General features: G+C 40.7%; 1 protein-coding gene across 1 annotated transcript in view; it reads right to left on the bottom strand.

Moving 5' to 3' along the window:
- Positions 1 to 13,651: 13,651 nt before the first annotated feature.
- Positions 13,652 to 21,787, bottom strand: part of LOC135577009 (uncharacterized) — a 40,632-nt gene continuing 32,496 nt past the window's right edge. The window contains exons 9-13 of the mRNA XM_065044449.1: positions 20,834 to 20,941; positions 19,253 to 19,370; positions 19,068 to 19,123; positions 18,358 to 18,468; positions 13,652 to 13,745 (exon numbers count right to left, since the gene is read on the bottom strand). Of these exons, the coding sequence (XP_064900521.1) occupies positions 13,652 to 13,745; positions 18,358 to 18,468; positions 19,068 to 19,123; positions 19,253 to 19,370; positions 20,834 to 20,941 (487 nt within the window). The remainder of the gene's footprint in view (positions 13,746 to 18,357; positions 18,469 to 19,067; positions 19,124 to 19,252; positions 19,371 to 20,833; positions 20,942 to 21,787) is intronic.

Raw genomic sequence — 21,787 nt, 5'->3', positions numbered from 1 at the left:
CAGTGCCTGTGTTCCTGCTTGTGTGTGCATCTGCCCAGGGGCTTAGTGCTTTTTTGGAGGTCCCCCGGATAGCGAGGTAAATTTACTCTTTGCATTGCATCTGTAGTTTGCAGTTGTTCCTGCAACCTGCTTGTGTTGGCTCACACATTTGGCATTGTTGTCAGTCACCAGGAACAGCCATGCCATGGTTTGGAAAAAAGTTGTGGACTCAGGAGGCCATGACGGCAACTCCCTGCATTCTGGGATGGCCCAGTATGGGAGCGCTGGACCCCCATGGCCGCTTGTGCTGGTTTTGTTATAGTTGAATTGGGATGTGTTTTGATTCTGCAGACCATATCCAAGATTCTTACCTTATCTTAAAAGCTATGCAGGGTGTATACGAGCTCATATTTTAGAAAACTGAAAGTTAGTACTTATCTCGAGAGAATAAGATGTGCTGAGAAGGTACATTTGCTATCATCCAAGAATTTATATAATTTTATGAAAAGTGTGCATGTGCTGTGATGAAAGGTGAAAAGTACACTAGTGATGAAGACTACTTACTTCATCCTGAAGACCCCAAAACGACCACCAGAGGACACTGCGCATGCTTAGGGTAGTTCCAAGATGTTGCAACTGATAATGTGAAATAATTGTGTAACCTGATGAATATGAATATGAATATGAATACACGTTGTAACTCTAATGAATATGTATGTAACTAAATTGTATAAATGTAGTAGAGTTCAAATCAGTGGTCGAAGCCAGCTTTGGGTGCGAACCCCTGGTTTCCCAGCGCTGAAATAAAGCACCGCATATAACTATGTCCGTGGTTATGTGTCCTGATTGCTAACAGTTTGACTGAAAATGGGTTTTCTTTATGCAGTTAGAAACCTTTATTTTCCATAGCTAGCATGCTCATTATTCGGACTTAGTTTGAGAACAAGCAGATAACACCCCAGCACAGAGTTAATTTTTTAATTGCTCTGGTCTGAGAGACAAGGATACTCTGAGTGCTCTGCCCACAAGTGTGAGGTATGGAGGAAGGGAGCAGAGCTTGACTGACATCCAGACTGATCAGAGTATTCTATCCCATTAGAATCACACTTCAGATATAAGGAGAGTTGGGCCTTCTACTTTTTTTCTCTTCCACTCTCTCTCTCTGGGGTGCAGACAGGGGAGTTTGGGTCGGGATGTTTAGCCCGGCCTTTTGCTATTTTGCAGAGACCTCTGGGCTTTTCTGCCTTTTTCCTCTCTTTTCTCTCTCTGGGATCTGCTTTGGGACCAGGTGCTGTTTCCTGGGATTGGCTGCTCAGCGTGTTTGTGAGGAATTGCCTTAAGTATCTTTTATTTCTAATTTATATATATATTCTTACTAGTAGTGTATTAGTATTTTGTTATTTTATTAAACTGTATTTATCTCAATCCAAGTTTCTCCCTTACCTTTTGATTCTCTCCCCTGTTGGGGGGGGGTGGGGGAGGGGGTGAGTGAGTGGCTATCGTGGTTGTATTGCTAGCTCGGGTTAAACCACAACAGGCTTCTGTGGCGCCAATGTGGGGCTCCAAAAATGCTAAAAAATTGGCACTAAAAAGGGGTAAAATTCGGGTTAAACCACGACACCACTCTTCTGGCTAAATTGGCTCTGCTGGAGGCATGGCCTGAGATGGATAATAGGGCGGTGATTACCCCCCAGGCAACTGAAAGGGCTATGTGCATGTTGCCATGGAAAACGGCATCGGATTCTTCTCGCAAGTTAGCGGCTATTAGTTACCATAGCTCTTAACTGTGAAGTTGTTGCATTGCAAAGTAATATGAACGAACTGGAAAAGGAGGATGCAAAGGTGATTGTGCAATAAGTAATTACCATTCAAGCAGAGTAGTGCTATGTAATAAATGAATAAATATGGATAAATAAAGTTTGAATTCTCAGGTTTCTGCTCTCACCACAAAATGGTCATGGAATCCTGAGGAATAGGATGGAAATATTTGGAGTGAATCCTCAGACTCTGCTATTGAGCTTGAACTTGATCTGGACTTAAAAGGCAGGAAGGTGGTGGAAGCATGATCCCCCAATACAAATGATGAGGGAGCAGGAACAAGCAGATGGGGGGGGGGGGGGGGCAGATTACACATACTTATGCTCTAAAAGAGGGGAATTTTTAGAGACCTATCAGCAGAAGAATGAGCAAGGCATACTGGCATGGATTTTACAAGTTCAGGATGGTGGAGCTGCATCAATCTCTTTATTAGCAGGTGAAAAAGATTAATTAAGCCCTACAGCCAGTGATGCAAAATGTCAGAGGTTCTGACAGGCAAGATATTGCACCTACACTATATCAATGGTTGTGTGCAGCAGTTTTAACAGCATATACTGAACCTGTCAAATCAGTGTCATCCTTCGGAAACTGGTATACAATGTAAAAAGGTATTAATTTAATGCAGCAGATAGGGATGGCTCATGCATTACTTTTGAGATCCAATCCAGACAGTGTAGTAGTCACAAGAAGTGTCAAAATGCAGTTTTTGAAAGGAGTGCCTGCCTCACTAAACCCCTTGATTACACCAGCAGTGACAAATGTTATGGGTAACGTAGGTGCCCTAGCAAACTCCTTGGGGGAAACTTGGACTGTAATTTCAGGACCCCTCCATTCAGGTGGTGAATAAAGGAAAGCTGGCAAAACTGAAAGGAATTACAGCACGGGTGATAAGGACACAAATGTGGAATAATTTTGTACAACCTGGTATCCCACGATTAGAAATAGGTGGGACTGATAGAGGGAACTAACATTTTAAGGGTTAACTAAACATATAATGGGTGCCTACTAACAAACTAACACTTTAAGGCTTAGTCACACAATAAGTGCTTAGTTTATGAGCCTTTGTGAGTTGTAAAGTTTTATGACTTTATAGGTTGTAAAGTTGTTTCCGCGGGTCAGGATCACACCATCAGAAATGTTTTGCTGCTTGCAAAAGTTAATGCTTATGCAAAAAAGCCAATCAGCACTAGCCCCACTGCCAACACTGCACCCACCCCCCACCACGCCTGCCACCTCAATAAAAGACCAGTTTGCCCTTACCTGGCAACAAAAGCAATATACTTGCTGAGTATTGTCTCAGAGATACAAACACAGTCCCTCCGTTTGCCACCAAATGATAGTAGCTGATATAGCACTATGGTTGGGTACTGTTACTGTTTGCCGTTGTATTGATGATCTGCTGATTATGGCAGTGTCACAACAAGAAACTAAAGCAGCTGATGAACTTGTGAAAATGCATTTACAGGACCAAGGCTGGACAATTAATCTGACTAATCTGACTGTACTATTTTTAGGAATAGTTTGGCATGGACAAATTAGAGAAATACCAGATTGATCAGTCTGGATGTCAGTCAAGCTCTGCCCCATCCATGCCCCCCCTTCCTCGATGCCTCACACCTGTGGGCAAAGCGCTCAGAATGTCCTTAGCTCTCAGACCAGAGCAATTAAAAACATTAGCTCTCTGCTGGGGTGTTCTCTCTTGTTTTTCAGACTAAGTCCAAATAATGAGTGTACTAGATATGAAAAAGAAGGGTTTTAACTGAACAAAGAAAATTAACTCATTCTCAGTCAAACCAGCACAATCTTCTGTGGAGGAGGCTTCCTCTTGTGAAGGGTTAATAGAAGAGCACAATAAAGTTGATTCACTTGAGTCACAAAACAGTAGGGAAGTAGATAATATGACCTCCGCCGAGCTGCATGCTCAAGCTCTAACTGTGCATGTAGTTTGTGGACCTTGATCAACTTATACTGTACACATATGGGACATGCCTCACAATCAATACCCTTTGCTATTACATATAAAACATGCACACATCATTGTGCTACTTGTACACAATTACATTTAAGGGCATTATGTAGGCCATGGGGAAAGATAAAACGTGGTCAGTGGGCCTTGAATACCTGTCGGGTTGATTATATGGGTCCCCTGCCCCCATCTAGGGAGTGGCAATATGTATACACTGCTGTGGATACAGTGTCAGGACTAACTACAGGGGAAATGGAATTATTCACACCATCGGATTGTGAAGTGGGGCCACGGCCTCTTAATCTAGATGTAAAAATTCATATAATAACTCCAGAGAATGGTGTATGGCTCTGTACCCTGACTTCTCTTCTTATTTTACATCCTTTCTTAGATTCTCGAGTTCCTGTTTTTCAGGTATCTTCGACAAATACCCATACCTTATCTAGAGGAGACAGCACTGGAACAGTGTTATTGGTGTCACGGACCCAACATTAAAGTTCAATCTCAAGAAGCGCAAGCCAGAGCTCTCCAAAGTGTGTGGGTAATTACCTTACATCAGGTTATCAGACCCAGACTAACATCAGCTGGAGGAACTGGAGCAATGTGTATGTATGACGGGAAGGTGATGATACCCCTGTTTTCCTTCCCTATCACAGGCTGGCTTGTTGTGCTTTGCAATCTTGTACTACAAGCACATACCCTGGATATATTTCTTCAAGATCAACATGTAAATACTTAGATTTGGTTAGTCTCTACTGTAACTAACTCATCTACCTTTTGTATTAAGGGAAGATTAACAGCTGCAGATCTTTTAACAACATGTTTTATTAGCATGACAACCCTGGTAGCTGTATTATAGAATTATACTATGCTAAAGGATTTTGATATTAATGTATTCCAACAAACATTAAAAAATTGATTGATGGTGAACTATTTCCTCCTTCGACACCATAAACACTGCTTTGATTTTGAACCCATCTGTTGCTTCAACCTACCTGACTAATCAGCCAGCATGGGAAGACAACATTTAACATCAAATGAAACAATCTACTGACAATGCATGGCTGAATGACTCATTTAATTCCTTGATAGGATGAATGTGACACCTGATTTAAAGCATTATTGTAGAGATATGTGTATTCCTTTTTCTCTACACATTTATTGTATGCCTCTGTAAATTGCTCTGTGCTACACCTTACAAACCCAAACAAATGCCTCCAGATTTGCCAGCTGCAGCAGAAGCAGTCTTCTGAGCAAGGAGGTGGAATGTGGGAATATAACAGAAGATTTGCAAGGAGAAGAATTTTAAATAGGTTCAAGTGACTGCAGCTGGGGTGTAGAAAAACACAAAAATCACAGTAATCATTGTTTAGCCTTGTGTGCTTCACAAGTAGAACCTCTGTGATTAAGATAACATAGGCCTTTTTTTAGCTTTTATCACTATCTGCTAGAAAGAGGGATGTCTTTTTTGCTGCTTCAGAAATGAAAGTTATCAGTATAAAGTCCTAGACTACAGAAAAGAACTATGTAACTGTGCTTCTTTAAGATATATATCTTTCAGTACGTGCACTGACACAGAGCACAGCTATCTAGAGAACTTCTGTGGAAGCATAAGCATGTTCCTCCTGCCCTCCCCTCTGCAGCATGCAAGCAGCTGTTTAATAGGGCATCCATTCAATGCCTCCCCACATTAGCATCTTTGGAAAATGAGGAGGCAGCTTAGGGGACAGATCTGAGAAGGCAGACTGCTGATCTACAACATATCCCTAAAACAAATTAAGAATAAATAATTCTCTTGTGACTGCTGCTTTACATATGCATTCATAGAACAGGAAAATCTAACAAATATCCATATACTTAGAACAGGCTCTCAGAAGCCCCAGCTGAATCGACTGAAAGATTAATTTCCCAAAGGCCAATTTAAAAATTAAGCCTAGTTGCCTTTTTGGAAGATAAATACACTCTCTTCCATAATATTTAGTTTAATCAAAACTGTTTTAAATGGATTGACAGTTTACAGTTAAGTGACAATTTATTATCAATTCCTGCTTAAAGCACTAAGCTAATATAATTCAAGATCCTTTGCTATACAGGCCACACTAGATCATATGGTCTCATCTGGCTGTAACAATCATTCCTTACCTACAGAAGTACCGGTTTCTTATATCAGTATGTAATTATGGAAGAAGTGCATTCAGTACAAATTTCCATTCTCTACAACTGCTTTCTCAGCAAAGTAGACGGTAGGTCAACATCCAGTCAAGTGAATTGCAGAAACAGACATGCATTCAAAAGAAATCTGGTTCTATTTGTAAAACCCTTTAAAATGATAATTATTCTGCATAATATTTGCCTGAAGCTAGTTTCAAAGTACAAAATATGGACCCAATTTCAAACTGGAAATGCCTTGTGTTGCAGGGTTGCCATCCTGCAAATGATTGAGGCTAGGGGCTGTTTGTGCGCTGAGAGAGGCATCTAGTAGTAATCGTTTGAAACTCTATGCCCCACCTTTTCAAGTGGTAAGAGTTGCATTCATGGGTAGATTGTGGTTGCAGAGATACAGTGATTTCAAATTGGGTCAATCTTTCTGAAACACTATATAAATTTGGATTATGAATCCTACTTTTATAACTTATTTCTGTATGTAATCTAGCAGAGATACTTGGTTTTAAAGCAAGCAAGTATAATGTTTATAGGGCTAGATTAGGGTTCAGAAATGCATGTTCTAGTCCTGTCTGAGTTTTGAAGTATTTCTATTTTATCTATAAAAAATACATATAATGGTACTTCTCTGCTTTATTACTTTTTATTATTTATGGAAGATGCATTATATTTTGCTGGCAACTTCACTACTATGGTCAGAACCCTAAGTGTAGGTGAGGTACACTGCTGGATCTCATCCTCACTAACAAGGAGGGTCTGGTCGAAGCAGTAAAGGCTGAGGGCTGCCTGGGTTGCAGTGACCACGAGATGGTGGAGTTCAGCATCTTGGGTGGCAGGAAGAGAATAGCAAGTAGAATTGCAACCCTGGACTTTAGCAGGGCTAACTTTGGCCTTTTCAAGCAATTGCTGGGGGAAATCCCATGGGCAAGACTGCTTGAAGGCAAAGGGGCCCAAGATAGCTGGATTGCATTCAGAGATTGCTTCTTCCACGCTCAGGATCAGAGCATCCCCACACGAAGAAAGTCAAGGAAGGGATCCAGGAGGCCTGTGTGGTTGAATAGGGATCTGTTACGTATGCTCAAGCAGAAGAGGAGAGTTTACAGGTCATGGAAGCAGGGGCTGGCCACTTGGGAGGAATATAAGGCTGCTGTTCGAGGATGTAGGAAGGCAGGTAGGATAGCCAAGGCCTCCTTAGAATTACAGCTGGCGAGAGGGGTCAAGGACTGCAAAAAGAACTTTTTCAAATACATAGCAGATAAAACTAATACCAGAGGCAATGTAGGCCCACTGATGAACGGGGTGGGTGGCCTGGTGGCAGAAGATACAGAGAAGGCAGAAGTACTGAATGCCTTCTTTGTCTCTGTCTACTCTGCCGGAGGCTGTCCTGGGGAGCCCTGTACCCCTGAGACCCCGGATGAAGCCAGGTCAATGGAGGAGTTTGCTTTAGTCGATGAGGACTGGGTTAGGGAGCAAATAAATAGTCTGGACATCCATAAATCCATGGGTCCAGATGGGATGCATCCGTGGGTGCTGAGGGAGCTGGCTGAAGTCATTGCTAGACCGCTCTCCATCATCTTTGCCAAGTCTTGGGAAACGGAAGATGTGCCCGAGGATTGGAGGAAAGCAAATGTCACTCTAGTCTTCAAAAAGGGCAAGAAGGACGACCCGGGTAATTATAGACTGGTCAGCCTCACCTCTGTCCCTGGGAAAGTAATGGAACAGCTTATCCTTGGTGCCATCTCAAGGCATATCAAGGATAAGAGGGTTATTAAGGGCAGTCAGCATGGCTTTACCAAGGGTAAGTCATGCTTGACCAACCTCATAGCCTTTTATGAGAATGTAACAAGGTGGATGGATGATGGCAGAGTGGTGGATGTGGTCTACCTTGACTTCAGTAAAGCCTTTGACACAGTCTCCCACAGCATTCTCACAGCTAAGTTGAGGAGGTGTGGTCTAGACAACAGAGTAGTGAGGTGGGTTGCAAACTGGCTTAAGGAGAGAAGCCAGAGAGTGGTAGTCAATGGTGCGGAGTCTAGTTGGAGGCCAGTGTCTAGTGGAGTGCCTCAGGGGTCAGTACTGGGGCCAGTATTATTCAGTATATTAATTAAGGATTTAGACGAGGGAACAGAGTGTACTATCAGCAAGTTTGAATGGGAAGGTGGTGAAGCTAGGCAGCTTGGATCTCTGTCAAAAGATTCCACCATTGATAGGGCAATTTCAGGAGACCCTAATGCCACTATCCTCTGGACCCGACTCCTGGCAGCTCTGAAAGTAAGATTTCTCTACAAGGAAGATGGTATATCCAGGTTAGGGAAATGGAATACTATGGAGAGAGGTATTCAGTTCCTGAGAGAATTAGCTGTGCGAGAGATCATCTATTTTGGATCAGACAACCAAGAGGGGACAGACCCAGATAGAATCAATTGTACACGACCTCTGTGGCGCAGATTTGTACAAAGTGCACCCCCTGCATATGCTAAGTCATTGGCAGGAATGGTCTGGTCAGCTGGAGGTGTACAAGATATTACTGAAGTGATTGAGCAGCTCCGAGACTTTGAGGACAGCCTTGCTGGTTCTCTGCGGGCTTGTGTCTCTGCTGTGGAGAAACTGTGAGAAAAATCTGTTGACCGGTTTGAAAAGCTGTTACAAGAAATCAAAGAACTCAGAGAAGACACGTACCATTCACGACCTGTATGAACCTATGTTTCAGCTATTAGGAGAAGGCATTTCCAATCTCAAGAGAGGACAGAGGCAGTCCACAAAAAGAGGCTCACTGTGGTTCTTCCTACATGATCAGGGAGAAAACATAAATAAGTGGCATGGAAGACCTACCTCAGAACTTCAAGAACGAGTACATGAGATAAAAGGAAAAACTCCAAGGAAGGTGGCTGCTCCAGTTTACAAAAGGAGCAGAAGAGATTCTGATGCTCTTGAAGGAACCTCTAATTCACACCCAGAGACTGTGCAAAACAGAAATTAGAGGTGCCCTGCCTCCAACCAGGTGGAGGAAAGGGATAACAGAGTATATTGGACTGTACAAATACGATGGCCTGGTACAACACACCCCCAGGAGTACAAAGCTTTAGTGAACACTGGTGCACAGTGCACAATAATTCCTTCTAATAATAAAGGAACGCAATCCATCAATATAGTTGGAGTGACTGGGGGATCCCAGGAACTGACTGTTGTAGAGGCTGAAATGAGTCTAACTGGAAAAACTGACAAAAGCATCCCATTGTGACTGGCCCAGATGCTCCGTGCATCCTTGGCATAGACTACCTCAGGAGAGGGTATTTTAAGGACCCAAAAGGGTATAGGTGGGCATTTGGTATAGCAGCTGTGGACATTGAGGAAACTGAACAGCTGTCTGATTTGCCTGGTCTTTCAGATGACCCTTCTGTTGTAGGACTGCTGATGGTTGACTATCAGCAGGTGCCAATTGCTACTAGGACCGTGCATCGCCGGCAATATCGCACCAACTGAGACTCTTTGATTCCTATCCAGAAGTTGATCCGTCAATTGGAAAGCCAGGGTGTGATCAGTAAGACTCGCTCACCTTTTAACAGCCCAATCTGGCCAGTGCGTAAGTCTAGTGATGAGTGTAGACTATCGTGGCCTAAATGAAGTTACACCACCATTGAGTGTTGCTGTGCCTGACATGCGAGAACTGCAATTTGAACTGGAATCAAAAGCAACTAAGTGGTATGCTACAATAGACATTGCTAATGCATTTTTCTCTATTCCTGTAGCAGCAGATTGCAGACCACAGTTTACTCTCACCTGGAGGGGCATCCAGTACACGTGGAATCGCTTGCCCCAGGGGTGGAAACACAGTCCTACCATCTGCCATGCTGGATCCATGCTGGATCCAGACCATGCTGGAGCAAGGTAAAGCTCCAGAACACTTGCAATATATTGATGACATCATCGTATGGGGCAACACAGCGAAAGAAGTCTTCAAGAAAGGTGAGAGAATAATTCAGATTCTTTTGGATGCTGGTTTTGCCATAAAACAAAGCAAGGTCAAGGGACCTGCACGAGAGATCCAGTTTTTAGGAATAAAATGGCAAGATGGGCATCGTCAGATCCCAATGGATGTGATCAACAATATTGCAGCAATGTCTCCACCTACTAATAAAAAGGAGACATAGACTTTCTTGGGTGTCGTAGGTTTTTGGAGAATGCATATTCCTGACTATAGCCAGATTGTGAGCCCTCTCTATCGAGTGACTCGTAAAAAGAACCAATTTGAGTGGGGCCCTGAACAACGACAAGCCTTTGAACAAAGTAAGCGTGAGATAACTCATGCGGTGGCCCTCGGACCAGTTCGGACTGGACTAGATGTTAAAGATGTGCTCTACACTGCAACTGGAGATAATGGACTTACCTGGAGCCTCTGGCAGAAAGCACCAGGAGAAACCCGAGGTCGACCCTTAGGTTTTTGGAGTCAAGGATACAAAGGATCTGAGGCCAACTATACTCCAACTGAAGAAGAGATACTAGCAGCATATGAAGGAGTGTGAGCTGCTTCAGAAGTGACTGGCACTGAAGCACAGCTTCTCCTAGCATCTCGACTGCCAGTGCTGAGCTGGATATTCAAAGGGATGGTTCCCTCTACACATCATGCAACCGATGTTAGGTGGAGTAAATGGATTGCATTGATCACACAACGAGCTCGAATTGGAAGTCCCAATTGCCCAGGGATCTTAGAAGTGATTACAGACTGGCCAGAAAGTAAAGACTTTGGGATGTCACCAGATGAGGAGGAAGTAACATGTGCTGAAGAAGCACCACCATATAGTACACTTTCAAAGACTGATAAGCAGTATGCACTGTTCAGAGATGGATCCTGCCGTCCTGCAGGAAAACATCAAAGGTGGAAAGCTGCTGTGTGGAGTCCCACACGACAAGTTACAGAAGCCACTGAAGGACAAGGTGAATCTAGTCAATTTGCAGAAGTTAAAGCCATCCAGCTGGCTTTGGACATTGCTGAATGAGAAAAGTGGCCAGTTCTTTATCGTTATACTGACTCATGGATGGTATCAAATACCTTGTGGGGGTGGCTACAGCAACGGAAGAAAAGCAACTGGCAGCACAGAGGTAAACCCATTTGGGCTGCCACATTGTGGCAAGACATTGCTGCTTGGCTAGAGAGCCTGCCTGTAAAAGTTCGGCATGTAGATGCTCATGTGCCTAAAAGTTGAGCCACCGAGGAACATCTAAACAACCAACAAGCGGATCAAGCTGCTAAGATTAAAGTAGCTGAGGTGGACTTGGACTGGCAACATAAAGGTGAACTTTTCCTAGCTCGGTGGGCCCGTGATGCTTCAGGACATCAAGGTAGAGATGCAACATATAAATGGGCTCGCGATCGAGGGGTGGATTTAACTATGGACACTATTTCACAGGTTATTCATGAATGTGAAACTTGTGCTGAAATCAAACTAGCAAAGCGGTTAAAGCCTGTATGGTATGGGGGGCGATGGTTAAAGTATAAGTATGGAGAAGCTTGGCAGATTGATTATATTACAGTTCCACAAACACGTTAAGGTAAGCGTTATGTACTTACAATGGTGGAAACAACCACCGGATGGTTGTAAACATATGCCGTATCTCATGCTACAGCCCGAAATACTATCTTGGGCCTTGAGAAGCAAGTCCTTTGGCGACACGGTACGCCAGAAAGAATTGAATCAGACAACGGTACTCATTTCAAAAACAGTATTATAGGCAATTGGGCCAAAGAACATGGTATTGAGTGGGTATATCATATTCCATATCATGCACCAGCCTCTGGGAAAATTGAAAGGTGCAATGGTTTGTAAAACTACACTAAAGGCACTTGGTGGTGGAACCTTTAAAAACTGGGATTCACATTTAGCAAAATCCACTTGGTTGGTCAACACTAGGGGATCAACCAATCGAGCCGGGCCTGCCCAATCAGAAATTCTTCGTACTGTGGAAGGATATAAAGTCCCTGTAGTACACATGAAAAACATGTTAGGAAAGGCAGTCTGGGTTACTCCTGCCTCAGGCAAAGGCAAGCCCATTCGTGGGATTGTTTTTGCCCAGGGACCTTGCAGCACCTGGTGGGTGATGCTTAAGGATGGAGAAGTTCGGTATGTACCTCAAGGGGATTTGATTTTAGGTGAAAATATTCAATACTGAACTGCATGATGTTAATTGCCATACTAACAGTGTTTAATATGTGTCTTTCAGATTCAGACAGTGATGATGAATCCAGCTCTGGTTGGCTGCAGAGTCCAGTCCAGGACTTCGGGTGCCAGCTTTGCAGTTGCTGAGACTTTTCAGGATTGGTTTTGTATATTTTGTATTTTTTTCTCTATTCTTTTTAGTAGCATTAGTCAAACATCTTTAATTTCTCCCACTCTCTTCTCTCTGTCCTTCTTCTCCTGATTGCCTGTCCTTAGTGGGAAGGGGTGAGAGGGAGGGGCAAAAGGGGGAAGGGTGGTGGAAAGGAGATTAACAATACATGTGCCAGTGTTTTATTGTCACCCCACAATCTAAACCCTTGACATGGGTTCTACTCAGTCTAACCAAAAACAGGTAACAGGAAGAAGTACAACTTAGTTTGGCAACAACAACAATGGTGTATCCTAGAGAGACTAACATTATATGTGGTCAAAAAAGAGGAGTTGGCTTCAGAATGTTAACATTTATAAAATATATTAATTTACTCAAATAAAAAAAAATAATACAAGGCATATAAAATAACTAGAAGAATGGAGAAAGTTACAAGGGTTGCTGGAAGGTTAGACATGTTAAATACCCTCAAAAAATATATCAAGCACTGCACATACTCTTGGATAAGCATGGGTTAAAACACAACTATATTCATGTAGTCTTGAAGAACACAGCAAATTAAAGGATAGTTTTTGCTTGTAAAAGTTGAAAATAAGCTTGCCTGAACCAAGGGTCTTGAAAGCACCCAATTTCCAAAATACTGCTTGCTTTTTCACATATCAACATATAACATGCTTATTCCAGGAAAAAGTGTCCAGACCTCACTCATATGTTTTGGAAGAGGAAGGACAAGGAAAAAAAACCCACAACAAACAAAACCAAAAACCAACCAAACAAAATAAACCAAACAAAACCTGAAAAAAAAAAACCACCTAAAACAAAACCAAAAAACCCCAAACAAACAAACAACAAAACAAAAAAAACCCCATGAAACAAACCCTACACAAACCACTTCTCATTACTCTGATCTACAGAAAAAAAAATAAATCCATATGTGGATCATATGTTCCTTAGCTAAAAACAAACAAAAAAAAATAAAAACAACAAAAACCCCACAAAACCAACCCAAATCTTGTCTATGGCAAAAAGGATATGTCCAAACGTATACTAAACCAAACAACCAATTAAATTTAGATCAAGTTATTCCCAAGGGAAATTTTATGGAACAGTTCCGCATCAAATTTTCATTTCCATTATGATACTTTTTACATCAATGTTATTGCAGCCAAAACATTGTTCATGTACCTGTACATAAAATAAACTATGATATATACACAACATTTTAAGTTACAGGACATAAGTTTACAATTTTTGGCAGATTCTGTTTAACAAAATGGAAATTGTATAACTTTAGTGCTTGAAGAAACTAAACTTCTTTATTTTGGTATAAATGTTTTGCATCCCTCTGTATTTTAACCATACCTGAACTTGTTTAATAAACTAACATTAATGTGTAACATCTCACTGTTTTCTCTTATGTTCTGATTCTAGACAGAATTTTTCATACACTTCTTCAATTTCTGCATCCATCTTGTCATCAAGGTCATCAAAATACCTAAAAAAAACCCCAACAAACAAAAAAACCACACCAAAAATGTTAAGCTTATGCACAGATTTTCAGAAACAGTGAAATATTTATGTAGGTGTCAAGAATAAACCAGAGCTTTATAAACAGTAGTTGATTATAACATTTAATAAAATGGGACAAAAAAGAAAAAAACCTTATGTGTACTAGGAAACCAAACAGAAACCTCAAAGCAGCATAGATATGTACAAATTGTTGAAGTGTTTGTCGCCATTTTAGATCTTATGCTGTCCACAGGTTAAAGATAGAAGTAGTTTCCAAAATAAAAGAAAAATGCAATAATGCAATGCAAGCTTTCAAAAATTTAATAATGCATTTGCAATGATGTATTTACAAAAAAAAAAAAAAAAAATAGAACACATAGGAAAATTTGTTTAGTTAACATCCCAGTTCAAATACTGCAAAACTGTGTTGGTTGAACATTATTCAGCAAAATCAGAAAATCACAGAATGGTTAGTGTTGGAAGGGACCTCTGGAGATCATCTAGTCCAACCCACCTGCTAAAGCAGGTTCACCTAGAGTAGATCACACAAGAATGCATCGAGGAGGGTTTTGAATGCCTCCAGAGAAGGCATTCAAAACTCCACAGACTCCACACCCTCTCCGGGCAGCCTGTCACCGTCAAAGAAGTTTTTCCTCATATTCAGATGGAACCTCCTATGTTTCAGCCTGTGCCCATTGCCCCTCATCCTATCGTTGGGCACCACTGAAAGGAGTCTGGTCCCATCCTCTTGACATCCACCCTTCAGATATTTATAAACATTGATGAGAACCCCTCTCAGCCTTCTCCAGGCTGGACAGACCCAGCTCTTCCCTCATCTACCCAGCCAGTCATATCATCATAGAAGGCTATCAGGTTGGTCATATATGATTTCCCTTTGGTGAACTCATGCTAACCACTTCTGATAACCTTATTTTCCTCCACATGCTTGGAGATGATGTCCAGAATGAGTTGCTCCATCACCTTTCCAGGGATGGAGGTGAGGCGGACTGGCCTGTAGTTTCCTGGGTCATCCTTCTTGCCCTTTTTGAAGACCAGTGTGACATTGGCTTTCCTCCACTCCTAAGGCATCTCTCCTGTTCTCCAAGACCTTTCAAAGATGATGGAGATTGGCTTTGCAACAACATATGCCAACTCTCTCAGCACTTGTGGGTGCATCCCATTGGGGCTCATGGGTTTGCGGATGTCCAGTTTGCGTAAATGATCTCTAACCTGATCATTCTCAACCAAGGGAAAGTCTTCCTTTTGCCAGACTTTCTCTTCTGTCTCTACCTTCTGGTATACTTGAGGGCCAGTTTCAGCAGTAAAGACAGAAGCAAAGAAGGCATTCAGTAACTCTGCCTTCTCTGTATCATCCGTCACTAGGGCACCCTCCTCATTCAGCAGCAGACCTACATTTTCCCTAACCTTCCTTTTGCTGCTGATATACTTGAAGAAGCCCTTCTTGTTGTCTTTGACATCCCTGGCCAGATTTACTTCCAAGTGGAGCTTAGCCTTCCTCACCGCATCCCTGCATACTCTAACAGCCTCTGTATATTTCTGCCTGGTGGTCTGTCCCTTTTTCCTCATTACATAAACATCCTTCTTCCACCTGAGTTTTGACTCAGGTTCCTTATTCATCCATGCTGGCCTCTTACTCCTTCACTTGATTTCTTCCTCATAGGTATGCATCAGTCTTGGGTTTTGAGGAAGTGATGTTTCCCACAGCGTGTCACAGGTGAGCCCGATTACATCCCCCTCCCTCATAATATCTAGTTTAAAGCCCTGTCAATGAGCCCTATTTATATAGAAAACCTGTATTCCTATTTGTTGATATATGAAAGAAGGCAACCTTAATTCACCTTCCCTTTGCATCTGCATTATGTTACCTTCTATTACATGATAACCATTGTTTCTGAAAAGTTCTGACTCATTTAGGTCAGAGAAAAGACTGGATCCCATTAATGATAATCAGTATTACACTGTGGCAGATGCACTCGACCCCCCCCCAGCCAAACCAGCAGCAGTTTGGTCCAGGCTGCAGAGGAGGAAAGGGTCTGAGATGTATCCAGGCCAAGAACTCCTTCCTAGAGACCCACAAGGAAGCAGAATGGCACACTGAATGCTGAAAACCTGTGGGCATAGAGAGTCTCGTGCATGCTTTTCCTACTGGATGCAATTTGACTACGAGTCAACCACTTTATTCTATAAATACGACAACCTAGATGAGCCCACTTTGAGCTCTCCCTGCTAAATACGTGAGCTGTATGACAATGGTTTTACTACTCAGAGGTCAGTGGATGAGCCCAATTTAACTTTAATATTTATCATTTAGCTTAAGTAGATGCATACTAAATATAATTAATTATTTAGAGACATAAGGTTGTATGATTGTTAATATACTCTTTGCTTCATGTTACTTGATAAGCTGCATTTGCTAAAATTTTAAGCTGTAAATTTCTGCTCATATTTGCCAAAAGCAACTTCAAATTACACTGAACACTTGCAAGATAAGGTCTATTTTGCACTTCGCTGAGAAGAAAGGATTTATTCAGACAAAACAGTACCTGCAAGGTTATGGACAATAAACAATGTCTACAGCTGAACACAACAAAGGCCCACGTGGAATCAGAGAAGATCCGATGAGAAGCAAGAAGACCCCAAATTAAACATCGCTATCGGACTGAATCATGGTATGAATGGTTTGGAAAATCATAGACCTTTATATCTTTACATGTTCCGGGAACCTCTGCGCAGGTACCCAACTTGAGCCAGCCCTCCTGCTATTCTACTCCATTAATTTTTTTTTCCTAAGAATTTTGTCTCCTGAAAGTCTGCTCTGCACACGGTTATCAGGCCTCACCTGAAAGTTTGCCACTGGAGCTTTAAATTTAAGACTCCAGGGTGAACAGTTATCAGGGGGAAGAATCCTGAAAGTTTGCACCGCGATGGATACAGGCCTCACCTGAAAGTTTGTCTCCGGAGGTCCAAGACACAGACTCCAGAATGAACTTTTATCAGGGAGGGAAGATACCTGAAGGTTTGCTTCGTGAATGGATACAGGCTCCTGGAGAGAAGGTAAGCAGCATTTGGCTTGGCATATTTCCCCCATGCAGTAAATAATAGAGTAAACCCGCCACCAAACTCTTTTAAGTCGCGCTTCTCTTTAAGAAATCTAAACATTGTTCTGCAGCAAGCAGAACCCTAAATTACTTTCCTGAGACATACGCAGAGTGAAGACTACCACAGTTTCAAAATAAAGCTGGGAAGTGATGGGGATCACTTAACAGCTTTCTCCTCACAGTTATTGGGAAATATCTTGAGTGTTGTTTGTTTTTTCTAGGTCCAACTGGAGCGTTCGTCACCATAAACTAGGACAATGGAATTGTAGCTTGAACACAATAGTGTATAGAATTCTAAACAGCCTTAAAAACAGTCAGCAACTATTGACTCTCAAAAAGTGTGTATTAGTTTCAGGTGCCCAGTTTATTATCTTCTGTGCCTTGGCATTTAAGAAGCAGTCTACATATGTATTTTATTTGTTCCTCCTTTCCTGCAGAATTGTAGTCTTGAGGAGGAACTCAACATAGAATCCTTCACCCTCATGTCAGTCATAAGAAATAGCTGACAGAGAATCAGGATAGATTTGTTTAAGCTTTTCTTAAACCTTCAACAAAGAAGGTTCCACGTCATCTTGCATGAAGATTGACTCGCAGTCTTCCACACATCACTGTTCACATTTGCTGTATTTAACTGCTGTCTGTCTCCATTTTGCACCAAATTTGTTTTAAGCACAGCAGTACACAAGGGTATTTTTTTTTCCACAGTATGAGCTTGTTGACTTCCGATGACATCTCTGTCTTCCAAAGTTCCTGCAACTCCCCTCGGCTAGGTGCCATCTAAAAGTTTTCTAATTTATTAAGAAAAATACTGATCCAGGCCAGCACTCTTATCACACAAACACAACAATGAAAATGTTTTTGGGTATCAAATCATGAATTGAAAGTCCTTCAACCATATGAGTACAAAGCTCAGAGCAATTTATTTTAGACTGTATTATTCCTTTCACTAGTTTCCTATCAAATTCTTATAAACCAGTGTCAGAAAAAGTATATTCCCATCCATTGCTTCCCCTTTTGCCATTAGGTTGCTTTTCTTGTTCTACAGGAATACCGAATAGCCATTTAATTGAGGGAATACTACTTATCCTGAGGAGAGAAACTTTACAACCCCCTCCCTTTGAAATACACTGAAAATTTTGTAATTATCTCTAGCTAGGATGTATATGCACATCAGTCAGATGAATTCAGGTTGCCTTACTACCAACACTTGAATGTCTGTCTGGTGCTTCATTTTGCTTGCAAATTTTTAAATGCAAAAGAGAATATGTTTGTATGTGCGCAAAAATATCTGAAATTCAATTGCCCTACTCAGTTGGATAAATATAAAATTTGTTTGAAATCAACTTATACCTGAACAAATACATAACTTCCATTGTAGGGTTAAATAATAATTATATTATTTTGCTTCATTTTTGTCAAGATTGGATTCCTAAGTCTGCAGTAAAAATAACTACTGTTGAAAAACCCCACAACTATCACTCAAAAAATAAAAAAACCTGATCTCCAAGTCCTAATAAATCTGTTCCATTTTCTTCATAATCTGGAAACAAATCCTCTCTTTCAAGCAGCTCCTGGTATTTTTCTTGGTATAATAAAAATGAGACCAAGTAACGTATAAGACTAATCCTCTAAATTAACATACATCTCTACAGTTTGAAAATAGCATATTTAATGAAACCATAAATGGCATGAAACATATTATAGAAAAAACTCCTACTACAGTGTTTTCTCAGGACATCAGTCAACCTCTAAGAATGACACCTATCTTCCCAGAGAACTGTAAAGGTAGTCACAGATGTCTTTACCTCAAATGATGTCATGCCATGTTGCGCTTAGATTAGATAGAAAACAAAGAGGAAGAAACAAACCCTTTTAATACTAACAACAGACAAACAAAAGACTTGAAGATTTCTGGCTTCCTGGAGAGACCAAGTGCTGAGGACTATAGCACAAAAACTTCTGAACTATATGAACTCAAATGCACGTTCTCCATTTCAAACATTTACCTTCTTTTAATACACAATAAGGCATGTATTACAGAAAGCCAGAAATTCATACATAATTTTGTCTTTGAAGTATGAATTTCAGATATTTTAAGAACAACTTTTAATGTACTGCAACAGGACATAAACTTAATTAAAACTTTTCAAATAAGATTGAGAAGATAGGTATACTAAGCTTGTGACACACCTGGATCTGCTGCAGTGAAAGGAACACCATCAGAGGTGTAAAACATTGGTTCATTCTAAGAAAAAAGTTATACATTAAGTTATATGCATTCAGAGAGACAGCTTTTTGTAACTTTCAGCAACTGTCTATGAATCAAGTTAAATCCACATTAAATTAAGGAACTGAAGTGTCAATGCATTCTTACAATAAAATAGTTTGGGTCATTTTCAGGGGTAGATTCTGTATGTGGAGACGTTTCATGAACCCTACCCCAGTTACTTGATCGTAGTTCTACTAGTTTCAGAAGCATATGTTTCACATCTCTGAAATAAACAGAAGCACCACAAAAACTAGAATGTTTTGTGCTAAGCAATAATTGGGCTATGTCTTACATATACTAGATAGCTAAATTTCAAAAAAAGCTCCAAGAAGGACAAAGTTTGGTCCAGCCTGCAGATAATTTTGAGTTGGGTTTTTTCCTGCAAGTCTATATGCTTTATGTGTCCCTCAGTTATGAGAGACTCACTCTCTCCACTTCCTCTGTGGTGAAGGAGTCCATATGAAACAGAAATTGCTATAGTTTTTAAATCAAGATACCAAACTTGCAACACAAGTTGAGGAACAAATAATTTTCTAATAAAAGGACAGTACTGAGGATAACAGTCATCTAATAACAATCCAGGATAACAATCATCTAATTTATGCTCCTAACTTTACCTCTCTAAATCACATTGAAATTCCATAGTCAACAGTGAAAAGTAATGTCTCCAATACATTAGATGCCACCACCCTTTTAATCCCTAAAATAAGAGAAATTGCTTTCTTCTTTTAAGCAAGTCCATGGAAAAGAGTTCAGTGAGTCTCATTAAGGAAAAAAAAATATCTGTAGTTATTTCCTCTATTAAAAGAAGTTCATGCTTCTGTATCTTTGAAGCCTCAGGCTTGTGCTATTTCCTCTAGTTCCTTAATCATCATTTTCCTCATCTTCCCTAGGAAGCAGCTAAATTACAACCAACAGATCCTACCAGCTACCTGCCGTCCTCCCTCCATATGGCAAGAAATCAGGTCACAATGTCTGAAACCTCTATAAGTTTTTACTAAGTTTGCAAGAATGAAGATGAAATACAGCAGAATAAGATAACCTCATGCATGCAGTTGACTGCAAATTGAGAAGCAGAATACATTAACCACTCATTCTTTTCCAGCCTGTAGTAAGAACCTGCCAAAAAGGTATGTTCTCCAAGAAGAAAAAAAACAACAAAAAAAAAAGGCATATTCCATTTTGCCCTTACATTTATAGATACCTGTATACTATATTTAATGCTGTTAAATTCAGATTTAAAAGTATAAACTATGAGATATCATAACTATTGTATTTTTGTATTTATACATGTTTTTAGAGACTAAAGCATTAAGGGAGATTTTAACAGCTAAAAGTTGTGGGTTTTTTTAAAAAACAAACAAAACCCCAAACCAAACCAAACCAACAAAAAAACAAACCAAACCAAAACAAAACAACAAAAAAACCCCACCACAAACCAAAAAAACACTACTATCTCATTAAGTGGAACATGCATCTCTAGTAAAAACAAAACAAAACCAAAAATGAAACACACACCACCACCCCAATTTATTCTTTGCTACATGGGAAGTGACCCAAATATCACCTTACTTTTCATAAATGAAGGTTTTTAAGGTAACATTTTGGACATATTCATTATTCTTGAAGATTTTTAAGGTGTTCTGTCCAATATAAAAACCACTGCACATAAATTTATCTTTTCACCTGCTACAGTTTGCATCCAACACAACATTCTCAATTCTCTGAATAATTTCCTCCATATCATTCTTTCCTTTTTCTTTCCAGGCATCTTCTAAAACTGAGCCTGTCAACAAAAGACAAGGGATTAGTAATTTATTTTGTTTTTTAAATAAATTATAAAACTTTCAGAAACTGTCAACAGAAGAGATTCTGTAACAATCCATAACATTTAGATGCATTGTGGGACTACCTGAGGGTTGAATATCCCAATCTCCTACATCTTTTTGTTCAACTTTTGAAGCGTTGGTTGTGTGATGTGCGGTCGGGCGTTGTTGTGGAGAAGAATTGGGCCCTATCTGTTGACCAATGCTGGCTGCAGGCATTGCAGTTTTTGGTGCATCTCATTAATTTGCTGAGCATCCTTCTCAGATGGAATGGTTTCTCCAGGATCCAGAAAGCTGTAGTGGATCAGAACGGAGGCAGATCACCAAACAGTGACTATGACCTATTTTGGGTGCAAGTGTGGCTTTGGGAAATGCTCGTTGTTGCCAGTTGTTGTATACAATCCAATTTTCGTCACACATCACAATCCAATCGAGAAATGATTTGTTGTTATTGCATAGAATAAGAGAAGACAACGCTTCAAAAGGATGATTTTTTTGATTTTTGGTCAGTTCATGGGGCACCCACTTCTTGAGCTTTTTCACCTTACTAATTTGCTTCAAATGCCAAACAACCGTAGAATGGTCGACGTTGAGTTATTCGGCAGCTTCTCGTGTAGTTGTAAGAAGATCAGCTTTGATGATTGCTCTCAATTGGTCGTTGTCGTCTTCCGATGTCTGGCCACTATGCTGTTCATGTTCAAGGCTCCTGTCTCCTTTGTGAAACTTCTTGAACCACCACTGCACTGTACATTTGTTAGCAGTTCCTGGGCCAAATGCATTGTCGATGTTGCGAGTTGTCTCTGCTGCTTTACAA

The sequence above is a fragment of the Columba livia genome, chromosome W (assembly GCF_036013475.1).
Source record: "Columba livia isolate bColLiv1 breed racing homer chromosome W, bColLiv1.pat.W.v2, whole genome shotgun sequence".
NCBI lineage: Eukaryota > Metazoa > Chordata > Aves > Columbiformes > Columbidae > Columba > Columba livia.
This window is presented reverse-complemented; position numbering and strand designations above follow the sequence as displayed.